The sequence below is a fragment of the Trichoderma camerunense genome (genome assembly GCF_050948025.1).
Source record: "Trichoderma camerunense strain CBS 138272 chromosome Unknown V8C40scaffold_16, whole genome shotgun sequence".
NCBI classification, from domain to species: Eukaryota; Fungi; Ascomycota; class Sordariomycetes; order Hypocreales; family Hypocreaceae; genus Trichoderma; species Trichoderma camerunense.
The window spans coordinates 409436-434298 of record NW_028145354.1 but is presented as its reverse complement, the minus strand read 5'-3'; the positions used below and the strand labels follow the sequence as shown (position 1 = coordinate 434298).

General features: G+C 49.6%; 10 protein-coding genes across 10 annotated transcripts; 4 read left to right on the top strand and 6 right to left on the bottom strand.

Moving 5' to 3' along the window:
• Positions 1-1242: 1242 nt before the first annotated feature.
• Positions 1243-3122, bottom strand: V8C40DRAFT_252499 (SDR family NAD(P)-dependent oxidoreductase). Its single transcript, XM_083217405.1, has 3 exons — positions 2500-3122; positions 2134-2391; positions 1243-2016 (listed from the first exon to the last, which is right to left on the bottom strand). The coding sequence occupies exons 1-3, from the start codon at positions 2833-2835 to the stop codon at positions 1762-1764; spliced, it is 849 nt and encodes a 282-aa protein (XP_083070147.1). The 5' UTR covers positions 2836-3122; the 3' UTR covers positions 1243-1761.
• Positions 3123-6054: 2932 nt separating this feature from the next.
• Positions 6055-7429, top strand: V8C40DRAFT_69424 (concanavalin A-like lectin/glucanase domain-containing protein). The gene is made up of 2 exons (XM_083223317.1): positions 6055-7055; positions 7116-7429. The coding sequence occupies exons 1-2, from the start codon at positions 6258-6260 to the stop codon at positions 7194-7196; spliced, it is 879 nt and encodes a 292-aa protein (XP_083070146.1). The 5' UTR covers positions 6055-6257; the 3' UTR covers positions 7197-7429.
• Positions 7413-8763, bottom strand: V8C40DRAFT_252493 (thioesterase-like superfamily-domain-containing protein). The gene is made up of 4 exons (XM_083217404.1): positions 8354-8763; positions 8267-8275; positions 7978-8148; positions 7413-7927 (listed from the first exon to the last, which is right to left on the bottom strand). The coding sequence occupies exons 1-4, from the start codon at positions 8690-8692 to the stop codon at positions 7616-7618; spliced, it is 831 nt and encodes a 276-aa protein (XP_083070145.1). The 5' UTR covers positions 8693-8763; the 3' UTR covers positions 7413-7615.
• Positions 8764-9116: 353 nt separating this feature from the next.
• V8C40DRAFT_252490 (uncharacterized protein) lies at positions 9117-10187 on the bottom strand. Its single transcript, XM_083217403.1, has one exon. It carries the CDS (start codon positions 9968-9970, stop codon positions 9266-9268), a length of 705 nt encoding a protein of 234 aa, XP_083070144.1. The 5' UTR covers positions 9971-10187; the 3' UTR covers positions 9117-9265.
• A 392-nt stretch (positions 10188-10579) lies between these two features.
• Positions 10580-12607, bottom strand: V8C40DRAFT_252488 (zinc-dependent alcohol dehydrogenase). The gene is made up of 5 exons (XM_083217402.1): positions 12488-12607; positions 11816-12373; positions 11365-11732; positions 11223-11301; positions 10580-11164 (listed from the first exon to the last, which is right to left on the bottom strand). The coding sequence occupies exons 2-5, from the start codon at positions 11958-11960 to the stop codon at positions 10671-10673; spliced, it is 1086 nt and encodes a 361-aa protein (XP_083070143.1). The 5' UTR covers positions 11961-12373; positions 12488-12607; the 3' UTR covers positions 10580-10670.
• A 270-nt stretch (positions 12608-12877) lies between these two features.
• V8C40DRAFT_252487 (Zn(II)2Cys6 transcription factor) lies at positions 12878-15261 on the top strand. The gene is made up of 3 exons (XM_083217401.1): positions 12878-13842; positions 13915-14374; positions 14434-15261. Exons 1-3 carry the CDS (start codon positions 13052-13054, stop codon positions 14905-14907), a joined length of 1725 nt encoding a protein of 574 aa, XP_083070142.1. The 5' UTR covers positions 12878-13051; the 3' UTR covers positions 14908-15261.
• A 36-nt stretch (positions 15262-15297) lies between these two features.
• V8C40DRAFT_268681 (cell wall mannoprotein 1 family protein) lies at positions 15298-15828 on the bottom strand (the record flags this gene model as incomplete). The annotated part of the gene is made up of 1 exon (XM_083219979.1): positions 15298-15828. One exon carries the CDS (start codon positions 15826-15828, stop codon positions 15298-15300), a length of 531 nt encoding a protein of 176 aa, XP_083070141.1.
• An 882-nt stretch (positions 15829-16710) lies between these two features.
• V8C40DRAFT_281456 (cell wall mannoprotein 1 family protein) lies at positions 16711-17256 on the top strand (the record flags this gene model as incomplete). The annotated part of the gene is made up of 1 exon (XM_083221611.1): positions 16711-17256. The coding sequence occupies one exon, from the start codon at positions 16711-16713 to the stop codon at positions 17254-17256; it is 546 nt and encodes a 181-aa protein (XP_083070140.1).
• Positions 17257-18453: 1197 nt separating this feature from the next.
• Positions 18454-22899, top strand: V8C40DRAFT_69375 (ion-transporting P-type ATPase SPF1). Its single transcript, XM_083223316.1, has 3 exons — positions 18454-19012; positions 19082-22125; positions 22181-22899. The coding sequence occupies exons 1-3, from the start codon at positions 18650-18652 to the stop codon at positions 22740-22742; spliced, it is 3969 nt and encodes a 1322-aa protein (XP_083070139.1). The 5' UTR covers positions 18454-18649; the 3' UTR covers positions 22743-22899.
• Positions 22900-22983: 84 nt separating this feature from the next.
• On the bottom strand, positions 22984-24654 carry V8C40DRAFT_252481 (malate dehydrogenase MDH1). The gene is made up of 3 exons (XM_083217400.1): positions 24492-24654; positions 24263-24380; positions 22984-24153 (listed from the first exon to the last, which is right to left on the bottom strand). Exons 1-3 carry the CDS (start codon positions 24540-24542, stop codon positions 23315-23317), a joined length of 1008 nt encoding a protein of 335 aa, XP_083070138.1. The 5' UTR covers positions 24543-24654; the 3' UTR covers positions 22984-23314.
• Positions 24655-24863: the final 209 nt, after the last annotated feature.

Sequence of the window (24863 nt, the reverse complement as noted above, 5' to 3'; positions counted from 1 at the left end):
TATATGTTGCCGATGATCCTCAGATATTGAACCCTGTAGCCTTGACAACTTCGTTCCTATTTTTTCCAACAGTGAGTACTTCTCGAGATGGTGGGTTTAACTTGTACATAACGATCATCCCTTTCGCATGACACATCCTCTCTGGACAGCCGATGAAAGAGAACGGCAGTGGCATCGTGCTACTAGTAGACAAAGCTGTGCCATATTGATATCGATCTTCGCAAAAGTTTTTAAGGTCGCGACGAAATCGACGCCCGTCGACTGCAGATTTGCTGCTAATGCAATACAGGTTAGATATGAGTTTGGTCTGGCAACAATGAGATTCAAGAGTGTAACGAGCTACTAAAGCAATGCTAAGGGATGCCCCATAGAGCTATTTCTCATTGCGAATAGGTGCCAGCCACGATCATTTCCTTACCATAGATACGGGCTTCTCCGCTAATACTATTCCTTTTCCCCAGCACCGAAAGTACATATACATATATCAGCAACAACGATCAAATCCGCCCCAACATTCATGCTTCTTCCATTGTCACCGTCAACATATTGGAATCTAGCTCTAATAAAATATACCAGACTCACATTGTTAGCATACAAAGTAGCACGTGGTCATCTTTTCCGTCTTTACCCCTAGTTACTGCACGGTGTAAGTCACTTTTAAGAGACCCGATGGGGACTAATGGCGACAATTACGCCATTCTATCTACTTCCCAAAATTGCATGCTGTTTGCAAATGGATAACCATTGAATTGCTTAGTTAGGATAATACCGCATGGGGAAATCCGCGATAGCCCGTGTGCGTCAGGTGGCATGAGAAACGCTGCATGTAGACGCCTTGACGTTCGAAATTGAGACTTCAAATAGGCCGTCAAGAATAATTCTCGCTGGACTACCTAACCTTGAAGACAACCAAGATAAGTGGTGTACTAGTTGAAAAAGCCAAGAAATAGGGTGCGAATGACCAAATATATTGCTAATGATGAGCCTCATTTGTGTTACCCCAGAGAATAAAAAGTGATATCATGCGCGCACAACTTTTAATGGGATGCCGCTTAGTTCTTCTTCAGTAAGAAACTATTGATTAGAATTTCCCCATATTTTACCAGTCTGCAGATGTGACTCTATCTTCAAGCGGGGCGTGGTGATGCTCCCGATTGAAAAGCCGAGAGACTCGGGCGTATTTCGAAGGCCCGGCTTGAGGATCGGATAGTTTCTGTTTCTTCTATAGTTCTCCCTTCTTTACACCAATTACGTTGCGGGGAACGTTTTGTGCCTTGCCATAACCCTTGTCGTTCATCTCTAAGAGGGCATGAGGCGCATTCAGCACTCAAATTTGACAGAAGAGGTGTGTGTTCATCTAGTTGATGGGCTACCACACCAGAAATGCTTCTCTAGCTACTGACTAGGGTTAGCCTACATGTGGGATACAGTCCTTTCGCCGAATTGACGCCGGAACTGACAGCACTCCATCATACATATGATGGCATCGCCGATTAATTTAAATCAGGCTGGTAATACGTTACACTTCCAAGGTGGTTAGATGCGACGATGAATAGTCTGGCCTGAATTGACGAAACTATTCTATCAAGTGTAACTCCGCTTACATAGCCAGCCTCGGTATCAACCCGACATGAACCCGACGTCAATAACAGCAATATGACAAGAGACCCAAATAAGCAGGCGGTTGAGTCATCCGTCTATTTTGGTTAACCGACCTTATCACTTCCACTTCGCCAAGAGCCATGGCGGACAAAACGCCATTCAGATCTGAGTCTTCGCAATGGTCTCTGTTGCTTCCTCCTTCCACTCTGGTCGCCAGCGCGTAAGCGGCGGCCGTTCTTTAATGATGTCTCCCACGCTCCACAGCATCCTCTTCTTGTCCGTCTCCTCTGCGGTCTCGTTGTCAGGGCAGATGACATAAAATTTGTCTTGCTCCATCTTCTTGTATAAGTAATCGGCTACCTGTTCTGGTGCCCACGCGCCCGCCGGCTTCTCCTTGGTCTGACCTCCCCCAGTCTAGAGATGAGTGTAACACGTGAGATTCATGCAACATCAAAATAATATGAAGGGTCAAATAAGATGAAGCATGAGGATAAGAAGAATAGGACACAAGATTCGACAACGGTCACTTACCATGCCAGTAAACGTCCAGCCCGGGACGAGAAGGTGGACACTGGTCTTGGTGTCTCGAAGGTCCCAGCTAAGATGCTCGGCAAGGGTCTTAACGGCAGATTTTGAGGCATTGTAGGCAGGATTTCCTGGGGGATTTGTGATGCCTTGCTTGCTGCCGGTGATGACAATGGATGTGGGCCGGCTTTTCGCCGCCTCTTGAACTACCGGGAGGAAAGTGTTGATTCCATGGATCACCCCAAAAAGGTTCGTCTCGAGGATCTATGTAGTACGCATTACCGTCAGTGGTGGAAATACCATCCCTCTGCTCCATCACCATCTTCTTCATCGAGCTCCAGTTTCCCCCCTCCAGATGGTTTGGCAACGTACATTTCTAAAGTAGTCAGCATCTCCCCAGGTCCCCCTAGCACCAATGCCAGCATTCAAAACGAGAAGCTCAATCGAGCCAAAAGTCTTTGTGGCCTGCTCCCTAAGCGAAGTCCATTCATCGGGCTTGCTGACATCAAGCACCGAGGTGGCTACATCTGACGATGATGAGCCGACTTCAACCTTGGCCTTCTCCAGGGCCTCGGCGTTGCGATCTACAAGCAGCAGCTTCATACCCTTGCTGCGGCACAGCTTAGCAATGGCCAGGCCAACGCCGGAAGCGCCGCCGGTGATGAGGGCGGTTGCTCCCGGAGCAAAAACTGCGGCTGCGGCGGACATTTTTGGCGCGCTGATGGATCGGGTGGGATGAGAACAGAAGACAAAACAAAGAGACCACAGTTGTCGGACTAGGAAGTTCAAAAGCAAGATGAACTAGCCAGCAATAATTGGTTTGATGGTGCAAGGAACACAACAATGAAATCCCTCTAGTAGACTTATTATATCAGAACGGAATCGGGGTTAAACCCGGGAGACCGTCCGTGAGAGTTTTATTCCCATACTATCCAGTTGTCTCCAATTTGGAGAGAAACCACATTATGATTTCATTCCCCGTAACAACGGCCAGGCTTATGGGGGGTCAAAGACAAAAAAACGCGGGGTTCACAGCATCCGTGAGCATTCCGGATAAAAGTCCGATGGCTATTTCGGCGATAAGATGTCTTAAAAACCTAAATGCGGGCGCAATCGTACATCAAAAAGACATGATACGATGGGAAGGAAAACTGTGTTATAACCTCATGATGTCCCTGACACTATTCAGACCTGATAGAGATCGAGGCCACAGCCGGAAGATCTGCACTCTCGGAGTGGTGGTAATCGCCTATACATGTAGACAAGCTTTCATGACCAGGTTCACCATGAGGGGCCAACGATTACGCTGCTTCTAGGACCAGGATCAGAGCTCCGATCCTTCATATGCGAAGAATTGACTTGAAAGGGGAATTACAAGGTTCGGTAGCACACATGTAATAAGCCGCCAATGCGCCGGGAACCTCTTATGAGCGAGACTGTCCCGAGAGGCTTCCCGAGAGACTACGACTCCACGCGCGCTCAGACTCTGTCCTGAAAAGGCATCTCTCAAAGATTACCGTTCTTGTCAAAAGCTGGCCCTAGAACATGAGCTAATCGAATACGCTCAGTCCCAGCATCCCCAGCACGTGTTGTCTCTCTATGTGTGTACGAGTACGACAATCCAGATGAGGCAGCAGGAAAGATCTGTGGATGCACAGAAGAGCGGCAATGTCGCACAGCATGGCTGGCTGAGAGCCTCGACATGCGGGTGAGGCTTATTCTGAAGCTTCTTCAATGGGACGCTGATTACGTCGGGTGCAACGCTCTGCTCTATTGGGGACTGATTCTTTCGAACTTCCAGCTTAGCGCTCAAATGCAATCTGCAGGTCCCCGGCGGCTTACATACATACATACACGTACAGCCGCAGCTGATGAGAGGCTGGTGATTGCAGGTCCTTCTAAGTACGTACGTATGCTGACATGACGCTGTCCCTTCAGGGAGATACCTGCAGGGAGATTTTAGCCGGCAGCGAGGCTCAATACAAGTACCGAGGATGTCTGGAGAAGACAAGGTCTTCACATGGACAGAACTTGTACTGTCCGGCGAGTATTAATGTACGCTTCGAAGCGTATTCTATCTTTGACCATACAAAATACAACATGATCGGCGGTGGAGTAGGGATTCCCCTAGCAATCGATTCAAGCATCGCAATCCTTCCGTCAGGGCCAGAAACATCAAACGTCTAATCTTGCCTAGCCTTGACGGCCATATGTCGGGCACACAGCCAAAGTGCCGGCTATTGGCGCCACATATTATCTGCGGCTATATGGCAGCCGTTGCCGCTCATGGAAGTTGCCTGAATGGCTAGCAGATATACTAATGCATCACTGAAATTATACACGCAGTCTGAAATATACAATAATATGACTCGCGGGAAGCTGGCCCAGAAACTAGCCCTGTGTCTTCCATGGAAGCTCACATCTCACTCGTCCTATTCCCGGGGGAGGGATCAGGAGCAGACCTGATCCCAGTAGTCATATTCCCACTCGCTCACAATATTCGCCCGCTAACCTTGATCCGGGAGGCGCCTAAAACTCGTGGCTCCGGGGCGGCAATTCCCAAGTTGATAGTACCCGCGTGTGATGGAAAGATGGTGTGGAGGCCAGGCGGCCCTACTTGCGTTCCATCAGTCACGCTGATAGCAACCCCAGGTTTTGAGTTCGCTCGAAATGGCAGCGTGACATTTTCACGATGGGCTTACAAGGGACTCATGAGGGTGGTGAGTGAACATGACTGCCATGATCGGCCATCATCTGGCTCGGGCATTTGTAGCTGCTAGTGACCAAGTGCTGGCGCGTTGTGATAGATTACCTTCATCACAAGCTCAATGCGCCATCGAATCATGTTAATGCCGCCTCAAACGCCGGTCTGCCTTCGCCCCTAGTAGTCGTTCGCGCGTGGTGGCTTCTGCACCCCAGACGACCCCATGCGCGACAGGGGGCCATGACCAACAGTCAGGCACAAGGCCCTTTCGATATGGTCTCCTTCGAATAGTAAGGTGGAAGAGAAGAAGCGGAAAGCCCCCATCTGCAATGGTACGCGGCGCCATCCGGGCCAAGCTTCTCTTGGCGCCGTGGGATCTTATGCTATTCGTCTATCTCTCATGGCTACCGCCTCTCCTTAATAGGACGGACCTGCGGATCTTGACACCGAAGGAGCGACATGGCCCCGGAGACAAGTGAGCAGGAAATTATCCTCTATTTCTCCTTAGGCTTATCACTCCCGTCCTTATCCCATGTGTTGTCTCGGACTGAGACAACACATGGATCATGACGACGTAGATCGTTGCTCGCTGTTGCAAGCTCGATACCGGGCGGCAGATTGACCCGATCATGCCCTCAATCTCTCATCCGGGAACCCCATCATCATCATGTATCCTGGTCGCATGAAAGATCCAGCGACTTTAATAATGGCTCTCTGTCCCAAAGACCATCGTCCCACGTGTTGCATCCAGCCTATCGGCCCGTCCGTCAGAAGACGCGCACAGATTCCTGTTCGAGGTAGCATTTCGACTCTACAACCCTTGATAACCCCAATCGAGTCTTGAAGCGCTTCTCCACCAATTAGTCCGTCTCCCGGAACATGGTCCCCCTTCTGGCTTGGTGGGCCAAGGTCATTGGGGAGCTTCTTTGTCTCTTGGCCAGGCACGCCGTGGGTTCATATGGCCCTGGCTCGAGGGCATCTGTCTATTCGCTCCCCACTGCGGCCCAATCACGGCTCCGGCCTTCTCTCGCTGTTATCACGGATGACAATGGCGTGTCCTTGCTTTCATTGGTGGCATGCCTGTGTATAGTCTCTTGGAGAGTTTTCACCTTCCGAAACGGCATTGGGTATGACTTGGGGTCACTAGGCAAGCCCGGGACAGAATCAGGATTCTCTGTCGATTTCGATCTCGAAGCTGCTCTACATAAAGGAGCAGGCTTCTTCTCGTCGATCCCTTTTTTTCTTTTTGTATCACCATCAATATCTTGACGATATAGAAGCTTCTTTTGGCTCAGGAGCCCTGCATAGTCTCTCCTTTCCTACGAAAGCCCCTATCCTTGTACATATACCCATCCTCAAGTTGTATATACAACATCAGTACATACTATATACCCTCCTTTTAACCCCTTTTTGAAACATATACAAAATGTGGTCTCCCAAGGTTGCTGCCGCCGTCCTCGCCTTTATTGGTGCTACCGACGCCTGGCAGCCCCCGACCTACAGCGGCTGGAACTTGGTCTGGACTGACACCTTCGCTGGCAACGGTGGCACTTCTCCTAACCAGGGCAACTGGAACATCATCACCGGAAACTTGAACGTCAACGGCGAGCAGGAGACCTACTCCTCCAGCACCGCCAATGTTCAGCTCAGTGGTGGAAGCACCCTCCAGCTCGTCCCCTGGAGGGATAGCAGCAAGGGAACCAGCACCTTCGGTGGCTGGACCTCCGGTCGTCTTGAGTCTAAGTACACATTCACCCCTCAGGCCGGCAGGGTCACCCGTCTTGAAGCCGCCATCCGCTTCGGCAGCAACGCTCAGGCCAACAAGCAGGGTATCTGGCCTGCTTTCTGGATGCTGGGTGACTCCCTCCGTCAACCCGGCGGCAGCTGGCCCAGCTGTGGTGAGATCGACATCATGGAGACTGTCGACGGCCAGGCTACCGGCCACGGTACCCTTCACTGCGACGTCTTCCCCGGCGGTATCTGCAACGAGGGCAACGGTATTGGAGGCCCTGTCAACATCGCCAACGTCAACGACTGGCACGCTTGGCGTGTTGAGATCGACCGCACTCCCAGCAGCTGGCAGTCCGAGACCCTCACCTGGTCTCTCGACGGCACCAACTACTTCCAGATCACTGGTTCCCGCATTGGCAACCAGAACGTCTGGAACAACATTGCTCACAGCCCCCTCTTCTTCATTCTTAACGTTGCTGTCGGTGGCAACTGGGTACGTTCCTCCATAACATCTACTTCTAGTTTGATCAGACACAGCTAACACATGTAATAGCCTGGCAACCCCAACAGCGCTACCCTCGATGGCTACGGAAGCATGATGGAGGTTGGCTACGTCGCTCAGTACTCTACCTAAGAACCTTGTGCTCTTGAAGTAGCTGTTTGTGACATGCGATACCACAGTACATAGGCCTGAGATCGTCTCAGGCTCAGTGGCAAATTAGGAGGATGAGCATTTTCACTTCCTCTTGTCACTATGCACATACATGCCCTTTTATGATGTATATATCCTTTTTCTTCATGTATATATTGCGCTTTGCTTTGCGAAGATGAGTGGATAAGTACGAATTGATGATGCTTATGTTTATATATTTATAAGAACTGCTCCTATTGCGTATAAGTGACATAACCGTATGTATAGACCTGGCCTGTCGGTAATTCAGAAGTCCAAAGTTGGGATGCTGCCTCCTGGGTTGTTACGTGAATGTATATGTACAATATTCTAAAACTACCTGACCTGTATCTACCCCAAAAATAGAGCCTGTCTATACCTTTCTATGCAGCACCAGCGCTCTCCTCTACCTGTTGAACAAATGCTTGTAGCTCGGCTACCTTCTTCTCAGCATCCTTCTGCCTCTGTTCTTGTAGATCATAAGTCGCCTGCAGCTCATCAACCATAAAAGGCTTCAATGGTGCCTTCTTAGCCGCTCTGTAATCGTAGACCACGATATCCTCAAAGCACTTCGCCGCAGGTCGTCTTTGCTGCTCGGAATACATGACGGCTTCCAAGTAGAAGCGGTCGGAGCTGTAATCCGGCTTCGTGACCAGCTTATGCAAAACTGTGACACGGTCTGGGAAAGTCATTGGCTTTGCCGAAATCAGCACTGGTTTACGGAGGAGAACTGAAGGAGGCTTACAAATTTAAAGTCGGTTCTGATACTGGCCAAGATGAGGCCGATGCTCTTTGGCGACATGAGATCGTACCATTCCTGTTGGTACTTGGGGTCTGAAAATTGTGCAAGGTTTCTTGTCCAATTGACACGACCAGACTCGGCGAGCCGATTGTAGATGACGTTATTGACATGTCCTTGGCAGAATTAGTAACTGAAAATAATTGCGGAATGTTGTAGCTAGTTACCCTGCGATGTAAATACGTCATTAGAATGAAGCTTTAAAGTGAGCGCATCTCAAAGTTGGGCGACTTACCATCATGTCCTTCATTAACCAACGAGAAGAGAGGAGGTTAACTCTGTTCCTATTTCAACACAGCATTAAAGGGTATCGTATCCTCACCATGTCTCCCCATTGCACCATATGTCTATCCAACCCTCGCCTTTCCGGATCAACCAAGTATCCTTCTCGTCCGGCTGAGAGCTCCAGCCAATTCTCATCCAGATATGCGAGTCGTTCCTTCACTTCGTCTACCTTTTTCGGTGCAATTTTGAGTGACAGGGATTGCTTCAATCTCTTCTGCAAGTCCGACAGCCACCTTGAGTTAACTGCTCCATTTTCCGATGCTGGTGGCGGCGTTGCGGCACGTAATCTAGCTGTGGTTGTCAGACTGCGAACCGACGACGGTCGCATTGCATGAATGGCAACATTGCCTCTGATTTTTGAAACCGTGCTTTTCATCTTTGCTATGTTCCGTTATTACTCCGTGTCAATACACAAGGTGAGGCTCCGAAAGTGTTGTCTCAAGGTGAGAGAATACTCGCACGGCTTAGTTACCTGTAATTTAGGAATCGGCTATTCTCGGTATCTCTCTGTCTTGCCGCCATTCTCTGTTATTTTAGCCGTTTCCAGTGGGTCGTGGCCCGGCATAATGAATTCACTCGATCCCAATGTCGATTCTTAATGATGAGTCCTCCGATGCTAGACGGATTGCGTCAAAAGGTATTCTAATCATTGTAATCAAAAGTTGACGTAATGCGGGATGTGTTTTAGTCAAAACGAGCAAGACGACCTCAATCTTACACGCATGAGCCTAAATAGATCGCACCGCTTCATGCATGATTGAAGCGGCATGGACAAGGATCGAAAGCTCAAAATGTTGGTAGCAACACATAATAGCTCCTTGCCAAATCGGATCTATTTGCAACGACATCAATACTTTATCGATGCAGGTACCCGAAGTTTTCTTGAATTATACTATGTACGCCGTAATTGCTCTCAACTATTCACAAATCATCTAGGTCCGTTATCGACTTAAAATGCTTGGTTGGTGCCCTGGTAATCTGGGTTCGCCTTCTTCCACTTCAATAGCTCTCCTGCCCATGTCATTCTTGGTGCCTTTTCCTCAGTCGCCAACGCCTGTCGAACAACTGCATCAGATAGATCCTTCTCAATCTCAAGACGAGGCAAGTCTTCCTTGACAACCCTCCACTGCTCTTCTGTGAGCGCCTCTTTCGCCAGCTCGTATCCGCGAAACTCGGTCCTTATTCCCAGCCGGAGTGCCTGTATGGCTCCTCCAAGGTTCTCCGGAATATGAGGCGTGGTATGTAGTGACATGGCGAGCCAGGCTTCCCTGGCGGCCGATTCACTCTCGCCGTGCTTCAGTAGTAGTTGCACGGCTTCATCGCCAGCAACAATCTCAAAGCGCTTGGGATTGCCGTCATACTTCTCCACTGTGCTCAGATCATGGTAGATACAAGCAACGAAGAGCACATGAGGCTCAACTGAAACCCCCTTGAAGGCTTCAAAGGAACCGGGCAGCCCAGCTGAGGACGAGTTGAGCAGCGCTTGTGCGTAGATATATAGGCGGAGGCTGTGATTGAAGAGAGATGGTGAAAGCGACTTGAGAGCAACTTCGAGGGCCTCTTGGGCAGCGGGATGGTTCGGCACCACAGCTCTGGCAGCGGCGCTCAAAGTAGCCCGCTCAGTAGATGAGGAATTGCCAGTTGTTAGGCACATGATTGAGGTTGTAATATGTGATATGATAGGTATCCTTTACTAGTGAGATTTCGAGAGTCACTATGATACTTTGAGATGATAGTCAGAGGAAAGAGGATAAGAGACGGAAACTGATGGGGGACGGTCTTGGTTTATATAGCCCAATCGACTCGACGATTTGATTCTCTGGAGCCCATCGAAACGTCAATTCGATGTCGCAATTGCTTACAGAAGTTACTGGCGACTAGAGAAGTCCAGGCCGAATGTCTCTTTTTGGCGCGCCCTACGGCTCATGGCCTGTCCAATAGTGGCCCGTAATTCCGAGCCCGATCGAACCCGATCCGCTGGTATGCAACCTAGAACTCTGGTTTGGGGAACATGATTAGTGCCGTGGGGTACTTACTTGGGTTAGAACACGAACGCCGAGCAAGCAAGACATTGCGACTACGTGAAGCAAGACAATGCGGTTGCGTGAAGCAAGACATTGCGACTTGAGCTGCGGCATAGCTCAGCGGCATACTGCGGCGGTATACTTTAGCCGCATTGGTGAGAAGTTGCTCACTGATCTACAATACATTGATCATGATAGTTTTGTAAGTCGAAAGAGGAACAACATCAGAAGACAAATTATTGTGGTTTTGAACAGTAATTTTTACCTAAGTTATGGATTCTACCCTACTGTGTGACAGTCTCGAGTGCGGTGTTCCATCTTGATATCCACTCACTCGTCCTTCGCAATTTTCAGCACAATACGGCCCAAAACATCACCCCTCTCCAGCTCCTGATAAATCTTGGGCAAGTCCTCAAACGGACGAACTGTAACCTTGGGCTTCACAATGCCTCTTCGTACGAGATCCACCGCCTCCAAGCATTCCTTGAGCGATCCAACCAGGTTACCAGTGATATGAAGACCCTTGATTACGATGGTGCTGATGGGCGTTTCGAGATATCCTCTCTCTGCAGGAATTCCAACACAGCTAAGTGTTCCCCCAACGGCGAGCATTTCGGCGGCCTGAGCAAACGCCTTTGGGTTTGCCGCCGTTACTATGACGGCATCTGCTCCCCCGTTGGTAATCTCGTGAATCTTGTCAATGAGATTGGGAGTAGTTGTAAAGTCGACGTAGCCGATTACACCAAGTGACTTCAGGAACTCTCCTTTCTCGGCACCACCATCAACAGCATATACAATGGCGCCCTGTGCCAATGCATATTGAACTAAGCATTTGCCATCAGTATTTATAAGATCATATGGAGATATTCATGTGATAAATACCTGCTAGATGGCCCAATCCGCCACCAGCACCAACAACTACGACGGAATTTCCTGCGCTGACGTTGCAATTTTTGACTGCCTGATAGTCGCTGTTAGTTACCGGTGCATTGACAGCTGCATATTAGAATACTTCACAACTTACCTTATAAGTGGTCAATCCAGCACAGAGAACAGGTCCGGTGGTAACAGGGTCGATATCATCAGGTAGCAGGGTAAGATAGCCAGCATCCAAGGCGATATACTCCTGAAAGCTTCCATCCTCATGATGCAAGTGGTTCGTGCTCTTAATGCAATGCTGCTCCTTTCCAGCCAAACAAAAATTGCACCGCCGGCAAATTCGACTGGCAAATCTGATACCAACATATGTGCCAACTTTGATGTCCTCATCTACTCCAGGGCCCAAGGCAATGATGCGCCCGATACCCTCATGCCCTCCAACATGAGGTAGCTTGACATTCGTAATTGGTGTTCCCTGAGCTGACGCTGCGATGCCAGCTTGAGTGTGGAGATCTGCACGGAGTAAGGCTTAGAATCGTAATCAAGAGTATGCCTGTCTCGGAAATACAGATTGGTGTAAGTGATTTCATTCTTACCGCTCTGGCAGACTCCCGAATAGAGAACTTTTGCTAAGACTTCATTGTGACCCGGCTGCGGCACCGGATAGTCATGCACAAAGACAACTCCGCCGCCAAGTTTTGGGACAGTAGCCGCTGTTTGAGTCTTGGGAATGTTGACCATTGTCGCAGGAGGATACGGTCGCGGATAGACGTAACGACAGTGTGTATCAGAGTGCTTGCGGATAGACGCAGTAGTCGCGGATAGATGGCGGATAGATGTCTATTCGTAGCGTGGCTGAACAACTTTATATACCACGTCCTTACGATAGATGACATTTGATCTTTTATAGCACTCGCGACGAAAAACATCAATTCCATCATGACCACCAAATGCTTTGATTCGCTCGGTTGAGATAGTGTAGTCACGCGCTGGTTGTTCGTACAGCCTCGACGCAATTTCTCCAACTTCCCCGCCAATTTGCCAAATTGTCCAGCATTTGTCCGGGTGGCCAAACCTGATCGGCAGCCTTAATCGAGTTTGGCTACGGTGATGCATTTATTGAGTGCATATGATTGGCAATATTAGTATTTTGGCTGCCTGCGTCAGCACTTTCTTTCGTCTGACGTTGTTTGTCTGCCTTGCTTCAAATGCACATCCCAAGACAGATGTACTCCGTGTATAAGTCGAAGCAGCAAGGATTGACAAACCTACTACCTTGCATCAGGTATGTGTAGCTTGATTACAGATACATGAATTCATAAATCTTTCAGTATTGTCTTTCATTGCTCAAACCCCTTTGGCGCTGAAGAAGTTCTTCCCCGTGTAAGTGACACATGATGCAAATCAATTTGAAATCAGCATCTATCCGCACACTCCGGATTTGCCTATAATTCTAGGTTAGCCAACCCGATACCCGGCATGGCACCGCAGTCGGAGCTTTTCTTTAGCTCATCGTAAACGCATCCCCTCAACCTCCAACCCCCGCTTAACCCCCTCGTTCGTGGGGGCCAGTTGAGTGTCGAACGCATAGTACATGCACTTACACTCGTATTCCATACATAAAGCCTGTACCCAGAGTTATGCGTGACTCGCTCGACGGACAAACTTGCACGAAAGCCCAACGCCATGGTTGTCATTCGTCCTCCGCTCCACCGTGACCGGTATCAGGCCTGGGCTCAGTAATTGTCCGGCCAGAGCCTTCAGTATTTCCTTAAATTACTCCGGACTCAGCTTTTTTGGGGCTCTGTTCCATTATCTGCGATCAACCGCCCATGGCCAAGAGATCCTGCGATTTCTGTGTTCAACGCAAAACTCGGTGCGACAATGGCCGGCCATGCCGCAAGTGCCTTGACGCACAACCTCCACTCGAATGCACCTATTTGAAGCCGGTGCTTAAACGCGGCCCAAAGACTTCCAAACTCACGCAGCGGTGCAATTGGAAATGGAGAGTTGACCCTCAGATCCAGCCTCCAGCTTCTCCCGGACATGTCGATCCAAACTCGGCGGGATTCGCCGCCAATGCTCCGGCCTACGACAAGGCAGAAAGGCTGCCTCTGTCTATACTCAGACCGGTGATTGAGGCCTACAGTTCCCGCATGTATCCCGTCTGGCCAGTCCTCCATGTGCCGGATCTAATCACCAGGCTTGAGAAGCTGGAAACAAGTGATTCGCCATATGATGATGTTTATCCCATGACACTGGCACTATGTTCAGCGACAATGGCGCAATTGAACTTGACTGCAATGAATGGTATTCCACCTCATATTACTAGCGAATATATGGAGAAGGAGTGTAACCGACATCGCAATCTAACAAATTATCGAGAGCATCCTTCCGTTGAGGGTGCCCTCACGTCTTTCTTTCTCCATGTCTACCATGCCAAGGCTGACAACAGAAATGCATCCATGGTCTATCTACAAGAAGGCGTCTCAATCGCTCGACTCCTTCGTCTAGACCGGATAGAGCTCGAGTCTTGCCGACTTTCAAATGACATCGATGATGGTCAAACTCCAGTAAATGCTCACAAGCGTCTCGTTTATATCCTCTTGTGGGTTAGCGAAAGGTAGCCTACATTTGAAACTATCTCTCCAATTCAAAGAAGCATGAGAGCTAATACTCTGTTTTTCAATCTCAGGGGCTACGCCATCCAACATGATCTTCCCATCTCCATACTTGATACAGTTCGAATTCCGGTGGACAATATGGATGACTTCGACAAGTATGGAAAGGGGCTGATCGAACTTGCCACATTATTCGCGGCGTTTGACGCCTTCTTTTATCGTACTGCCCGGTATATATACGAAAGCTTTCAAGGCAATTCTGATCAGCATCGTCTCGTAGCGGTCCAGCGATCTCTAGAAAGCATCGCCCCAAAGGCTTTTGAATACGATTTGGTGCAACGGGCAGATTATAATATTACCAGGCATTGGATGCGAATTTTGATTTGGCAACAAGCCATGTCTCGAAGTTTGCTGTCGTCCTCTGCGGACGACGATTCGATGACCTTTCTCTTTCCGTCTCAAATAGCACAAGATTTTCTTTCTTCAATTACAGTCAACTCCAAGGAACATTTGGTTTCATTGGGAAGGGACCAGGTACGTAATATTGCATAGATATATATAACTTTCTGCGCTGGGATCTAACAATGACTTAGCTGATTAAATCCTTTGAAATCACCAACACACTAGCAGATGTGATATTATGCACCACCAGTACCTACAGCACTCCTCTCGTACAGGAATCCTACAACTCTCGCCGCAAATCGTATTTTGGTGCACAACGAGAGCGTTGGAAGTACGGACCTGCAGATTTCCTTCACGCAATGTATCAGACAATATCCCCTTTCTTAACCTACGACAAACGGCTGAATGACATGATACGGCTCAAAGCAGCAGATGCGTTGCTGCGGTCACCGAGTAGGATAATTCCGAGGGGTGTTGGTGAGGGATCATCTGCTCCGGAGGAAGGGCACGAAGATGAGAGCGATGGAATTCTAGAGCAAATTTTCGGATTAGCGACTGGGGCAGATTCTTGGAACATGAACACTGACCTCGACGGCTTGGACTTGAGTCTGGATGTTGATGAGTTGGGTCAAGTCAAGATTCCTTTCAGCAGCGATGCCCTGTAGAACATTTTGCAACTGTGTTGCTCAGTGTGTCTTTGGCTGGGAGTCTCTTGAAACTATTTTTTTGAAGGTATGTGAAAATACATGGTGATACATGTGTGGTTATGGATATCTAAAATTTTGATGGATCATAATGGGCTGCCAGTCAATGCCATTCTACATTTAGTATTCCTTATTGTGTGACATGATGAAGCTTTTTAGGGAAGTTATCTTATTGGATATTAAGTTGCTGTAGAACGTCACCCCTTCACCCGTCCTATCATCCTATTCATTTTGTCCCTCTCTCCTTGAATTATAGCCCAGAATTTACACCACGTCCAGCATACAACAAATTATCAGAAGCCATTAATCTTCAACAGCATATATATATATACCAATATATATGACCAATGTCTAACCGGAATAGGCGGCAATAGCGCTATTGAACCCATCTGCCACTTGTGCTCCAACACTCATAGCCGCAGGAACAAGGTCAGCAGGCGAGGCTGCTGTTAGCGCGTTGACAAAGCCAATAAAAGATGAATTCAGATTGTGCAAATCACTAAGAATCACAGCTTGTCCACCTCGCAAGTTACCCCAAGCCGGGGCCTGATCTCCTATAGCTGACAGTGCGCCAAGGAACGTGGGGGCGAGAGACTCTAAGTCTGTGAGGATAGTGGTGCCGTCTGCTTCTGAAAACGAGCCGGCGGCGTTGACGTTGGAAGTCGCCTCATTTGTGATGACAACGAGACTCTGTACATAGTCATGAATATTAAATGCACCTTGTAAGCCACTCGCAGGATAGCTATCTATGTTGTTCCTGAGGGTAGTCCATTGAGGGCCGATTCTTTGGTTTATGTCGTTCTCAACTGTGGTCGCATCGCGGGGGAGGATGATGGCAGCAGCAGTTGAAGCAAGTAAGAGGATCTTGGTAAGGTACACCATTTTTATGACAGGATTACTCGTTGAAGTGGTTGGGCTGCGGGAGAGTATGATTGAGAAAATAAATGTAAAAGTGATGAGATATGCCTTATGTTTAAAATTATTTACACGACAGTGAATATGGGATATATAGGCATTAACCTCCAGCCGCGATCTTGACCAGGCTAAAAAGTGTGACATGTCATATCTTGATGGAGAGCTCTCGTGTGAATTAGGGGGAAACTATCCCTAATAGACGGCAAATGCCTTACTAGGGTAGAATGGTTGACTCATTTCGCCCAACGATGTGATGTGAATCCTTGCTTTGGCCCTATTACACGCTCCAAATCGTTTGAGACAACATAGCCTGATGCAACGCCCACGGTTGGGTAATATTGTCAACTACCTAAGACATTATATCAGCTGGCTTGCTGAGCTTCTCTCATTTAATAACGATTTTACTTCAGTTTACGTTGACCGCCTCTTCCAGACTAAGACATTTCGTGTTGGTCCACTTCGCCCGCTTATTGTCTTACGGCAACCGGCATCAAAACCTACACATGGAAAGGATATGCGCTCAAAGGATAGCAGACGTATATTTCGGCGCTTCTTCTCTAGCAATTTGCAGTTTTGTCACTCTCCTGAGTCCCGCGTATGGACAACTGAGACATACTCTTACACGTTTACGGCTGAGACATGGGTGTTTATTACCAGGACACGCATTTTCATCACACAATGGCTGTACTCATATCTACCCACGTCCCATCTAGTGAATCAGATATAAAGCATAAGCTTCAAGGTTCTCTTGCCTTCTCAAGCACCATCACCGCCAACGGTGTTTACCTATTTCTACTGTCCCTTTGATCATACATTCTCTCTAGCCGGTTTTTACTTAAAAATAACGAAATGGCAGCCATCGCAAAAGTCCTTTGGCTGGCTTTAACTGCCACTGTTACCACTGCTACTCCTCTCGTTCGGCGCGACGTCATTACCGTTCAGAATGACATTACACAGAAGTTGGGCCCGGGTTGGTTTACCCTTAACCAGGACTTGAATGGTTTCCCAAACAGCGGCTTTGCTGGAGCAATTACCATCCGAGACGATATTGCCAATCTTGTTTCTATTCTAGAGACTACAGTCTCTGATATCAAGTCTACTGTCTCATTCAGTACAGTGGCCGGCACAACCATCCTTGCCGACATTCAACTACAAGTGCCCACAATGCTGGCTTCATTAGTAACTGTAGGGGCCCAGGAACGCGATTGGGAGGCTATGCAGGGTGCATCTTGGATTTTAACCCAACTTGAGTCAATGAAAATTGCTACATCGAATTTTATAGATGCTGTTATAGCAGCTGAGCCTCTTCTTCTGAAGCCTGGTGGTCTGGCGTTGAAGGCGGAGATGACAGGTGCCTTTGACACTGCGATAAATTACTACGGCGCGTCGCAATAGCTGCACCCCTACTCGCTTCGATGTAAGCTTGGTAGTTTGTCATGGTAAATACGGAAACTGAAAATACGAAATTCTAACGGTTAGGGTGTTTTGCATTGGATTGAGTGAGGATTATGGAAGGGATGCGGTACGAGGCGGCAAGTGAGTTGGAAAACATATAATTGCAGCTTAGGTTAATAGTAGGATGCCGGATAAAGTACAATTCACTGATACAAAACATTGGATGTTATGGGCATAACCAAGGAATAAAGTCATATTCACGATACAGATACTAAAAATAACCCTATATTCATCGTATGGCTGTCTCCTACAATGCATCATATTTCAGCCTACGCCATGAATCAAATTGCACAGCCGATCAATCGCTCTTCACTGGTTTAATATTTGCCTGCTTATCCTCACGGGTAGGCCTTATGCATTAGCTTTCACCCTATTAAGCATCCCTTATATGTCCGTGTTGGCGGTCTCGTTCCCTACAATGCATGAGAAAGTTGAGATTCATACGGTCAGAGTAACAACATCTTCCTTTTTAGTTGCAGTTCTAAGACAACTTTGCCAAGTCCATGATAGGTCAAGTATCTGCAAGACGTCTACTTTTTAGAGGGGTGGTCCATTACTGCTCTCATGGCCGTTGGGTTATCCGTATAGGCACCTATAGTCTGTGATTACGCGTCTAAAATTTCCATCTTATGTTAGTTTCTAGTAGCACGAAGCGTTCCTTGTATCTCTGCCTCGAATAGGTGGTAAATAGCACTGGATGTATTCCGTATGCTGTGCTTGTTTCATGCATTTGGTATCAGCGTGATGTAGGTAGCTACAGATGCGGGTACCTGTACTCAGCTCTGGAGTCCCGTCAGCGCCATTAGTGGCGTGGTTACCACTGCACGCTTCAAAGCTCAGGTCCATGTACTTTCACTTCCAGGGCGCCTCTACATAGCTGACGCACTTATACCATACAGCGAACAGGAGTTTATCACTTATGCTAAATAAGATCTTGTAAGCCATCAAAATAGAATACCAATTTATACAGAAGCAGCTACTAGACTGGTACTTTTGCTTGCCCATATTCCGCTTGGCGGGGGACAAATGACGTGCGGATTCTCCGTCCTTATCAGCGGCCTTCTATTGCCTCCGATAGCTGACTAAGGGCCCAATGTACTCGCCACCAAATGCTCGCTAGTCCAGTCCATATGAAAAGTACAGATCGCGGCTTGGAAGCGGCCGGCCGAATCTTGTGGAATTCTCCAACTCCGCCGACGAGGCTTCCGTCTGGCCTTTTTCTCTCTTCACATCTTCAATGACCGGACTTGCGTCGGCCCTTTACTGCTGAACCCTCGCGCCGCTCTACTTGCTGTCCGGAGGCCGTTGGGGTGCCTCACATCATCTGCCTGTCATGGCAGCTCTCGTGGACAACCCGCAGATTAAGCATGCGGAGTTGCTTCGTCCGCTGCCCTTCCACTTCCACGCCTATGTCTGGCCTTTTGCCATTCTGTGGCCCATCTTCCTGAGGTATTACTTGACACCGGATCTCTACGAAAAGCACATTGGCGCCTCCGAATGGACGTTCGTCTGGTGCGGGACCATCATCACCCTCCAGTCTCTTGTTTGGTTGAGCACGCACTGGAGCGTCGGTCTGGATGCGCGATTCACTGCGACCAAGGTCCAGGACAAGGATATCCAGGATGCTCAGCTTGTTAAAGTTATTCCCATTGCGAACGCCGGCTCCAGCGAAATCTGCAAGCTGCTGCGGGACAAGGTACGTCTTTTCTATTCGGTCCTCAGCCCACCATCGTGCCGCCATTAACTAACGCAACTTACTCGCTAGGTTGGGGGCAAGACCAATCTCTCATTCCTGTTCCAGAAACGCCGTTTCCTCTACGATCCGGATACCAAGACCTTTAAGACCCTCACCTATCCTATCGATGGCGAGCCGAAGCCTACCATTGGCCAGTTCCAGGCTTCCAAGGGTATCGACAAGCAGTCCGAGTTGACCCGTATCGAGCAACACTATGGCACAAACACTTTCGATATCCCCGTTCCGACATTCACAGAACTCTTCAAAGAGCATGCCGTCGCGCCCTTTTTCGTCTTCCAGATCTTCTGCGTTGGCTTGTGGATGCTCGATGAATACTGGTACTACTCGCTGTTCACTCTCTTCATGCTTGTCGCATTTGAGAGCACCGTCGTATGGCAGCGCCAGCGTACCCTGAATGAGTTCCGCGGAATGAGCATTAAGCCCTACGATGTTTGGGTCTACCGTCTTGGCAAATGGACCGAGGTTCAGAGCGATGCGCTCTTACCTGGTGACCTTGTGTCCGTTGGCCGAACCAAGGAAGACAGCGGCGTCGCATGCGATATGCTCCTGGTTGAAGGCACTGCCATTGTCAACGAAGCTATGCTTTCTGGAGAAAGTACCCCGCTGCTCAAGGACTCTATTCAGCTGCGCCCGGCCGATGCTCTACTTGAGACGGAGGGACTCGACAAGAACGCCTTCTTGTGGGGTGGTACCAAAGTTCTCCAAATCACCCATGGAAACCCTGACCAGGAGAAGCCCAAGTTGGCTTCAGGCGTCCCTGCTGCCCCCGACAATGGAGCTCTGGCTATTGTTATCAAGACTGGCTTCGAGACTTCTCAAGGCAGCCTTGTTCGAACCATGATCTACTCCACTGAACGTGTGTCTGCCAACAACTTTGAGGCTCTCTTGTTCATCCTGTTTCTTCTCGTCTTCGCGATCGCTGCCTCCTGGTACGTCTGGGACGAGGGTGTACGAAGGGATCGCAAGCGCTCCAAGCTCCTACTTGATTGCGTTTTGATCATCACCAGTGTTGTGCCTCCCGAGCTGCCGATGGAGCTTAGTCTCGCAGTCAACACTAGTTTGGCAGCCCTTGCCAAACTGGCCATCTTCTGCACAGAGCCATTCCGAATTCCATTTGCTGGACGTGTCGATATCGCTTGTTTCGATAAGACTGGAACGCTTACTGGTGAAGACTTGGTTGTGGAAGGTATTGCTGGGCTGGGCCTGAACCATTCCGACGTTGAGGACAAGCGAGAAGGCGATGGCGCCCACTCTACCATCATTGCCGTCAAAGAGGCTAGCCTGGAGACCCAATTGGTACTCGCTACTGCTCACGCCCTGGTACGATTGGATGAAGGTGACATTGTGGGAGACCCAATGGAGAAGGCTACTCTTACTTCTCTTGGCTGGGGCCTTGGCCGTAATGACGTTCTCTCAAGCACTCCCAAGGCTGGCACTACCCAAGGCAACGTTCACATCAAGCGCCGTTTCCAGTTCTCCTCTGCACTTAAGCGCCAGAGCTCCGTTGCTTTTGTCAATGGAATTCACACCGCCACCGGTCAAAAGATCAAGGGTACATTTGCTGGTGTCAAGGGTGCTCCCGAGACTATCCAAAAGATGCTCGTCGAGGTGCCCGCTGATTACGAGGAAACGTACAAATACTTCACACGCAAGGGATCCCGAGTTCTCGCACTGGCATACAAGCAACTGACTGTTGATTCCGAATTGGGCTCTGGCAAAATTAACGACCTCAAGCGAGAAAAGGTTGAGGCTGATCTCACATTCGCTGGCTTTTTGGTGCTTCACTGCCCCCTCAAGGAAGACGCCAAGGAGGCTGTTCAGATGCTTAACGAGAGTAGCCACCGTGTTGTCATGATTACCGGTGACAACCCTCTGACAGCTGTGCACGTTGCCCGTGAAGTCGAAATCGTTGACCGCGATGTTCTTATTCTGGACGCCCCTGAGGATAACCATGGTGGCGAGCAGCTTATTTGGAAGAGCGTTGACGACAAGGTTACCATTCATGTGGATCCTTCAAAGCCCATCGACCCGGAGATTCTCAAGAACAAGGATATTTGCGTCACCGGATATGCTCTTGCCAAGTACAAGGGCCAGCCTGGATGGAAGGACATTCTTCGCTATACCTGGGTCTATGCTCGTGTGTCACCAAAGCAAAAGGAAGATATTCTGCTCGGTCTGAAGGATATGGGTTACTATACCTTGATGGCTGGTGATGGCACCAACGATGTCGGCGCTTTGAAACAGGCTCACATTGGCATTGCTCTCCTCAACGGTACCAAGGATGACTTGACTCGCATCGCAGAGCACGCTCGCAACACCAAGCTCAAGGAAATGTACCAGAAGCAATGCGAGCTCATGAAGCGCTTCAACCAACCTGCACCCCCTGTCCCCGTCATGATTGCCCACCTCTACGCACCTGGACCTACCAACCCCCACTACCAAAAGGCCATTGAGCGCGAAGCTACCAGGAAGAAGATTACGCCCGAGGAATACATTAAGCAGCATGGCCACCCTGTGGAAACCATTACCTCTCCCGGCGCTCAGAATCTCATCAACGATCGCCAGCAGCAAGTCAATAAGAAGGCGGCCAGTTTGGCTGACCAACTGACCAGCAGCATGATGGAAGCTGAGATGGGTGATGACGAGCCTCCGACTCTGAAATTGGGAGACGCCTCCGTTGCTGCTCCGTTCACGTCCAAGCTTCGCGATGTCATGGCTATTCCCAACATTATTCGTCAAGGCCGATGCACCCTCGTCGCCACCATCCAGATGTACAAGATCCTTGCTCTGAACTGTCTGATCAGTGCTTACTCTCTGTCTGTTTTGTACCTTGAGGGTATCAAATTCGGCGATACGCAGTACACCATCAGTGGTATGCTCATGTCCGTTTGCTTCTTGAGCATCTCCCGAGCTCGCGTTGTGGAGGGACTCAGCAAAGAGCGACCTCAACCCAACATTTTCAACGTCTACATCATCGGATCTATTCTGGGACAATTCGCTGTTCATATTGTGACTCTCATCTACATTGCTCGTTTGTGCGACAGACTTGAACCGTAAGTGTTAGAACGTTCCCAAGTACCATTTTATCTCTTACTAATGTTGTTATAGACGCTCCGGAGACATTGATCTGGAGGCTGAGTTTACGCCGTCACTGCTCAACTCTGCGATTTACTTGCTGCAGCTGATTCAACAAATTTCTACATTCGCTATCAACTACCAGGGCCGACCCTTCCGAGAGTCCATTACCGAGAACAGGGCCATGTTCTACGGTATCGTCGGTGTCTCCGGTCTCGCTTTCGTCTGCGCTCTTGAGCTGATGCCCGAAATCAACGAACAAATGAAGCTGGTGCCTTTCTCCGACGAGTTCAAGACCAAGATGTCTACCGTCATGGTTCTGGACTACGTGCTTTGCTGGCTTATTGAAGTCGTTTTGAAGAGGTTCTTCAGCGACTACCGCCCGCGCGACATCGCCGAGCGCCGCCCTGAGCAGCTCAAGCGCGAGATGGAGCGCAAGAAGGAGGTGGAGAGGAAGAAGGCTGAGCAGGATGACAAGGAGAGGCTGGAGAAGGTGGCTGAGTTTGAGAGGAGGGTCGAGGAGCGCAAGAGGAAGATTGAGGCGTGGGCTACTGGCCGTCAGCAGCCGGCGGCGGCGGCGTCTGGATCATCATGATTTTCTCTTTTTTGTTGGGTTTCCGGCGGACGGCGAAAAACATTTAGGAAGAGAAAGGAAAGAAAAGAGGTATACTGATAGAGTTGGAGGCTGTATAATGCTGTTAGATGCTTAGGAAGGGATGCCGAGTAATGTAGACACCGATAAAGCCTGAATCTAATAGAATTCTCCTCTTTTTAATGATATTTATGTTCAATTATACATACCTCACCTATGTACTAAAGACACAATGATGAAAAAGGGGAGAACTTGGAAATTAGGATTTTCTTGTATTTATTTTGTTTGCTAATGTTACAGAGACTCGATTGAAGTCTATGGCAGCTGCAGAACAGCGGGGAAATAGGGAGCCTCATAAAAGCCATGATTTTCTCGTGCGTACGTTTTTTTTTCTCTTTCATCCAAACCTCCCCTATATTTTCCGTGTACCATCCTCACAAAGCCCCAGCCCAACCAAGCCGCCTGCAAGCAGCGAGCCAGTCCCCGTGAAGCCCCCTTATATCTCCCCCTCCGGACGTTTGTCTCATTAAAAAAAGAAAACGCTCAAGTCATGCTGAACGGCATTTCAAGTCGCTTTAGTTACCGGGGTTCTCCTGGACAAAGGCAACACCCTTGGCAATGTTCTTCTTGAGATCGCCCAGGCAGGCCTCGACGAGCTTCTGCTCGTTGGCGTCGATCTTGCCAATGGGGTGGATCTTCTCAACGCCGTCGGGGCCGAGCTCGACGTTGGTGCTGAAGAACTCGATGCCCTGGTCCTTGTACAGGGGAGACTCGACAAAGGTGGGCTCAATGACGCCCTTCTCGCCGTCGGCGGCGCGGAGGAGAGCATCGGCCATGCGGGCACCGGCGAAAGCCATGGAGAGGGTGGCAGAGCCGGCACCGTCCTTGGCCTTGACGACCTCGTCACCACCGAACTGGACACGGTTGACGAGCTCGGCGTTGGAGGAGAGGTCGGGGTGGTTGCTCTGGCTGAAGAGAGGAACGATGGTGACACCAGAGTGACCACCGATGACGGTGATCTTCTCGTCCTTGGGGTCGGTGCCCTTGATCTCGGAGACGAAGCGGCTAGCTCGGACAACGTCGAGGGTGGTGACACCGAAGAGCTTCTTGGGGTTGTAGACACCACGGGCCTTGAAGACCTCGGCGCAGATGGGGACGGTGGAGTTGACGGGGTTGGAGATGATGAGGAGCTTGGCCTCGGGGGCGGACTCGGCAACAGCCTTGGCCAGGTCGCGGACGATGGAGGCGTTGGTGTTGAAGAGATCGTCACGGGTCATGCCGGGCTTACGGGGGACACCAGCGGGAATCAGGACGATGTCGGAGCCCTTGAGGGCGGCAGCAAGGCCGCTGGGGGTAGCCTCATAGCCCTTGACGGTGGACTTGGTGTTGACGTGGGAGATGTCAGCGGCGACACCTGTAGGCAAGCAAGAGAAAAGATACGGTTAGCCATTGACACTTTTTGGGAGGCCCGGAACAGACTGCCCGAGGAAAATTGGCGCAAAGGGGGAGCGACGTGGACTTACCAGGTCCGCCACGGATATCGTACAGAGCAAGCTCAGTGACGCGGGTGTTGAGCTTGAGCAGGAGAGAGAGAGGCTGGCCAATGCCACCGGCAGCACCGAGGACGGCAACCTTGGACAGCTAATACACCAAAGAGCAGCTGGTCAGCACACACACGATCAGGTATACAGACACAGTTTTGGGCGTTGAGACACAAGAACAGGCGGGGGAGGGGGAACAAAGGGCTCATACGTTGCGGGCAGAGGCAGAGAAAGCCCTGCGCTGGATTCTGGAAGCCAACATGATGATCTAAAGAGAAATGCGAGGAATTGATCCAAGGACAGAGGCGATTGGGGCGGTTGGTGGAGAGCAAGAAAAGGTTTCGGCGCTGAGGATGGTGAGGGTTCTTGTAGCTGGTGAGGACAAAATGCGCAACGGCTGTGGCTCAAGGCCGGCTATAATCCGGGATTTCCCGGCTGAACTTGCTGGATGGGGCCAAGTTCCCGCTTTGGGTGAAGGGCGGCTCTCGGACAGGCACAAGCTCAACGGACCGGCCGGAGGGAGGCAATGGGAGGGAATTGCGGGCTTTGTTTTGTTCCAGAGGAGCCGCTGGAGCGAAATGGC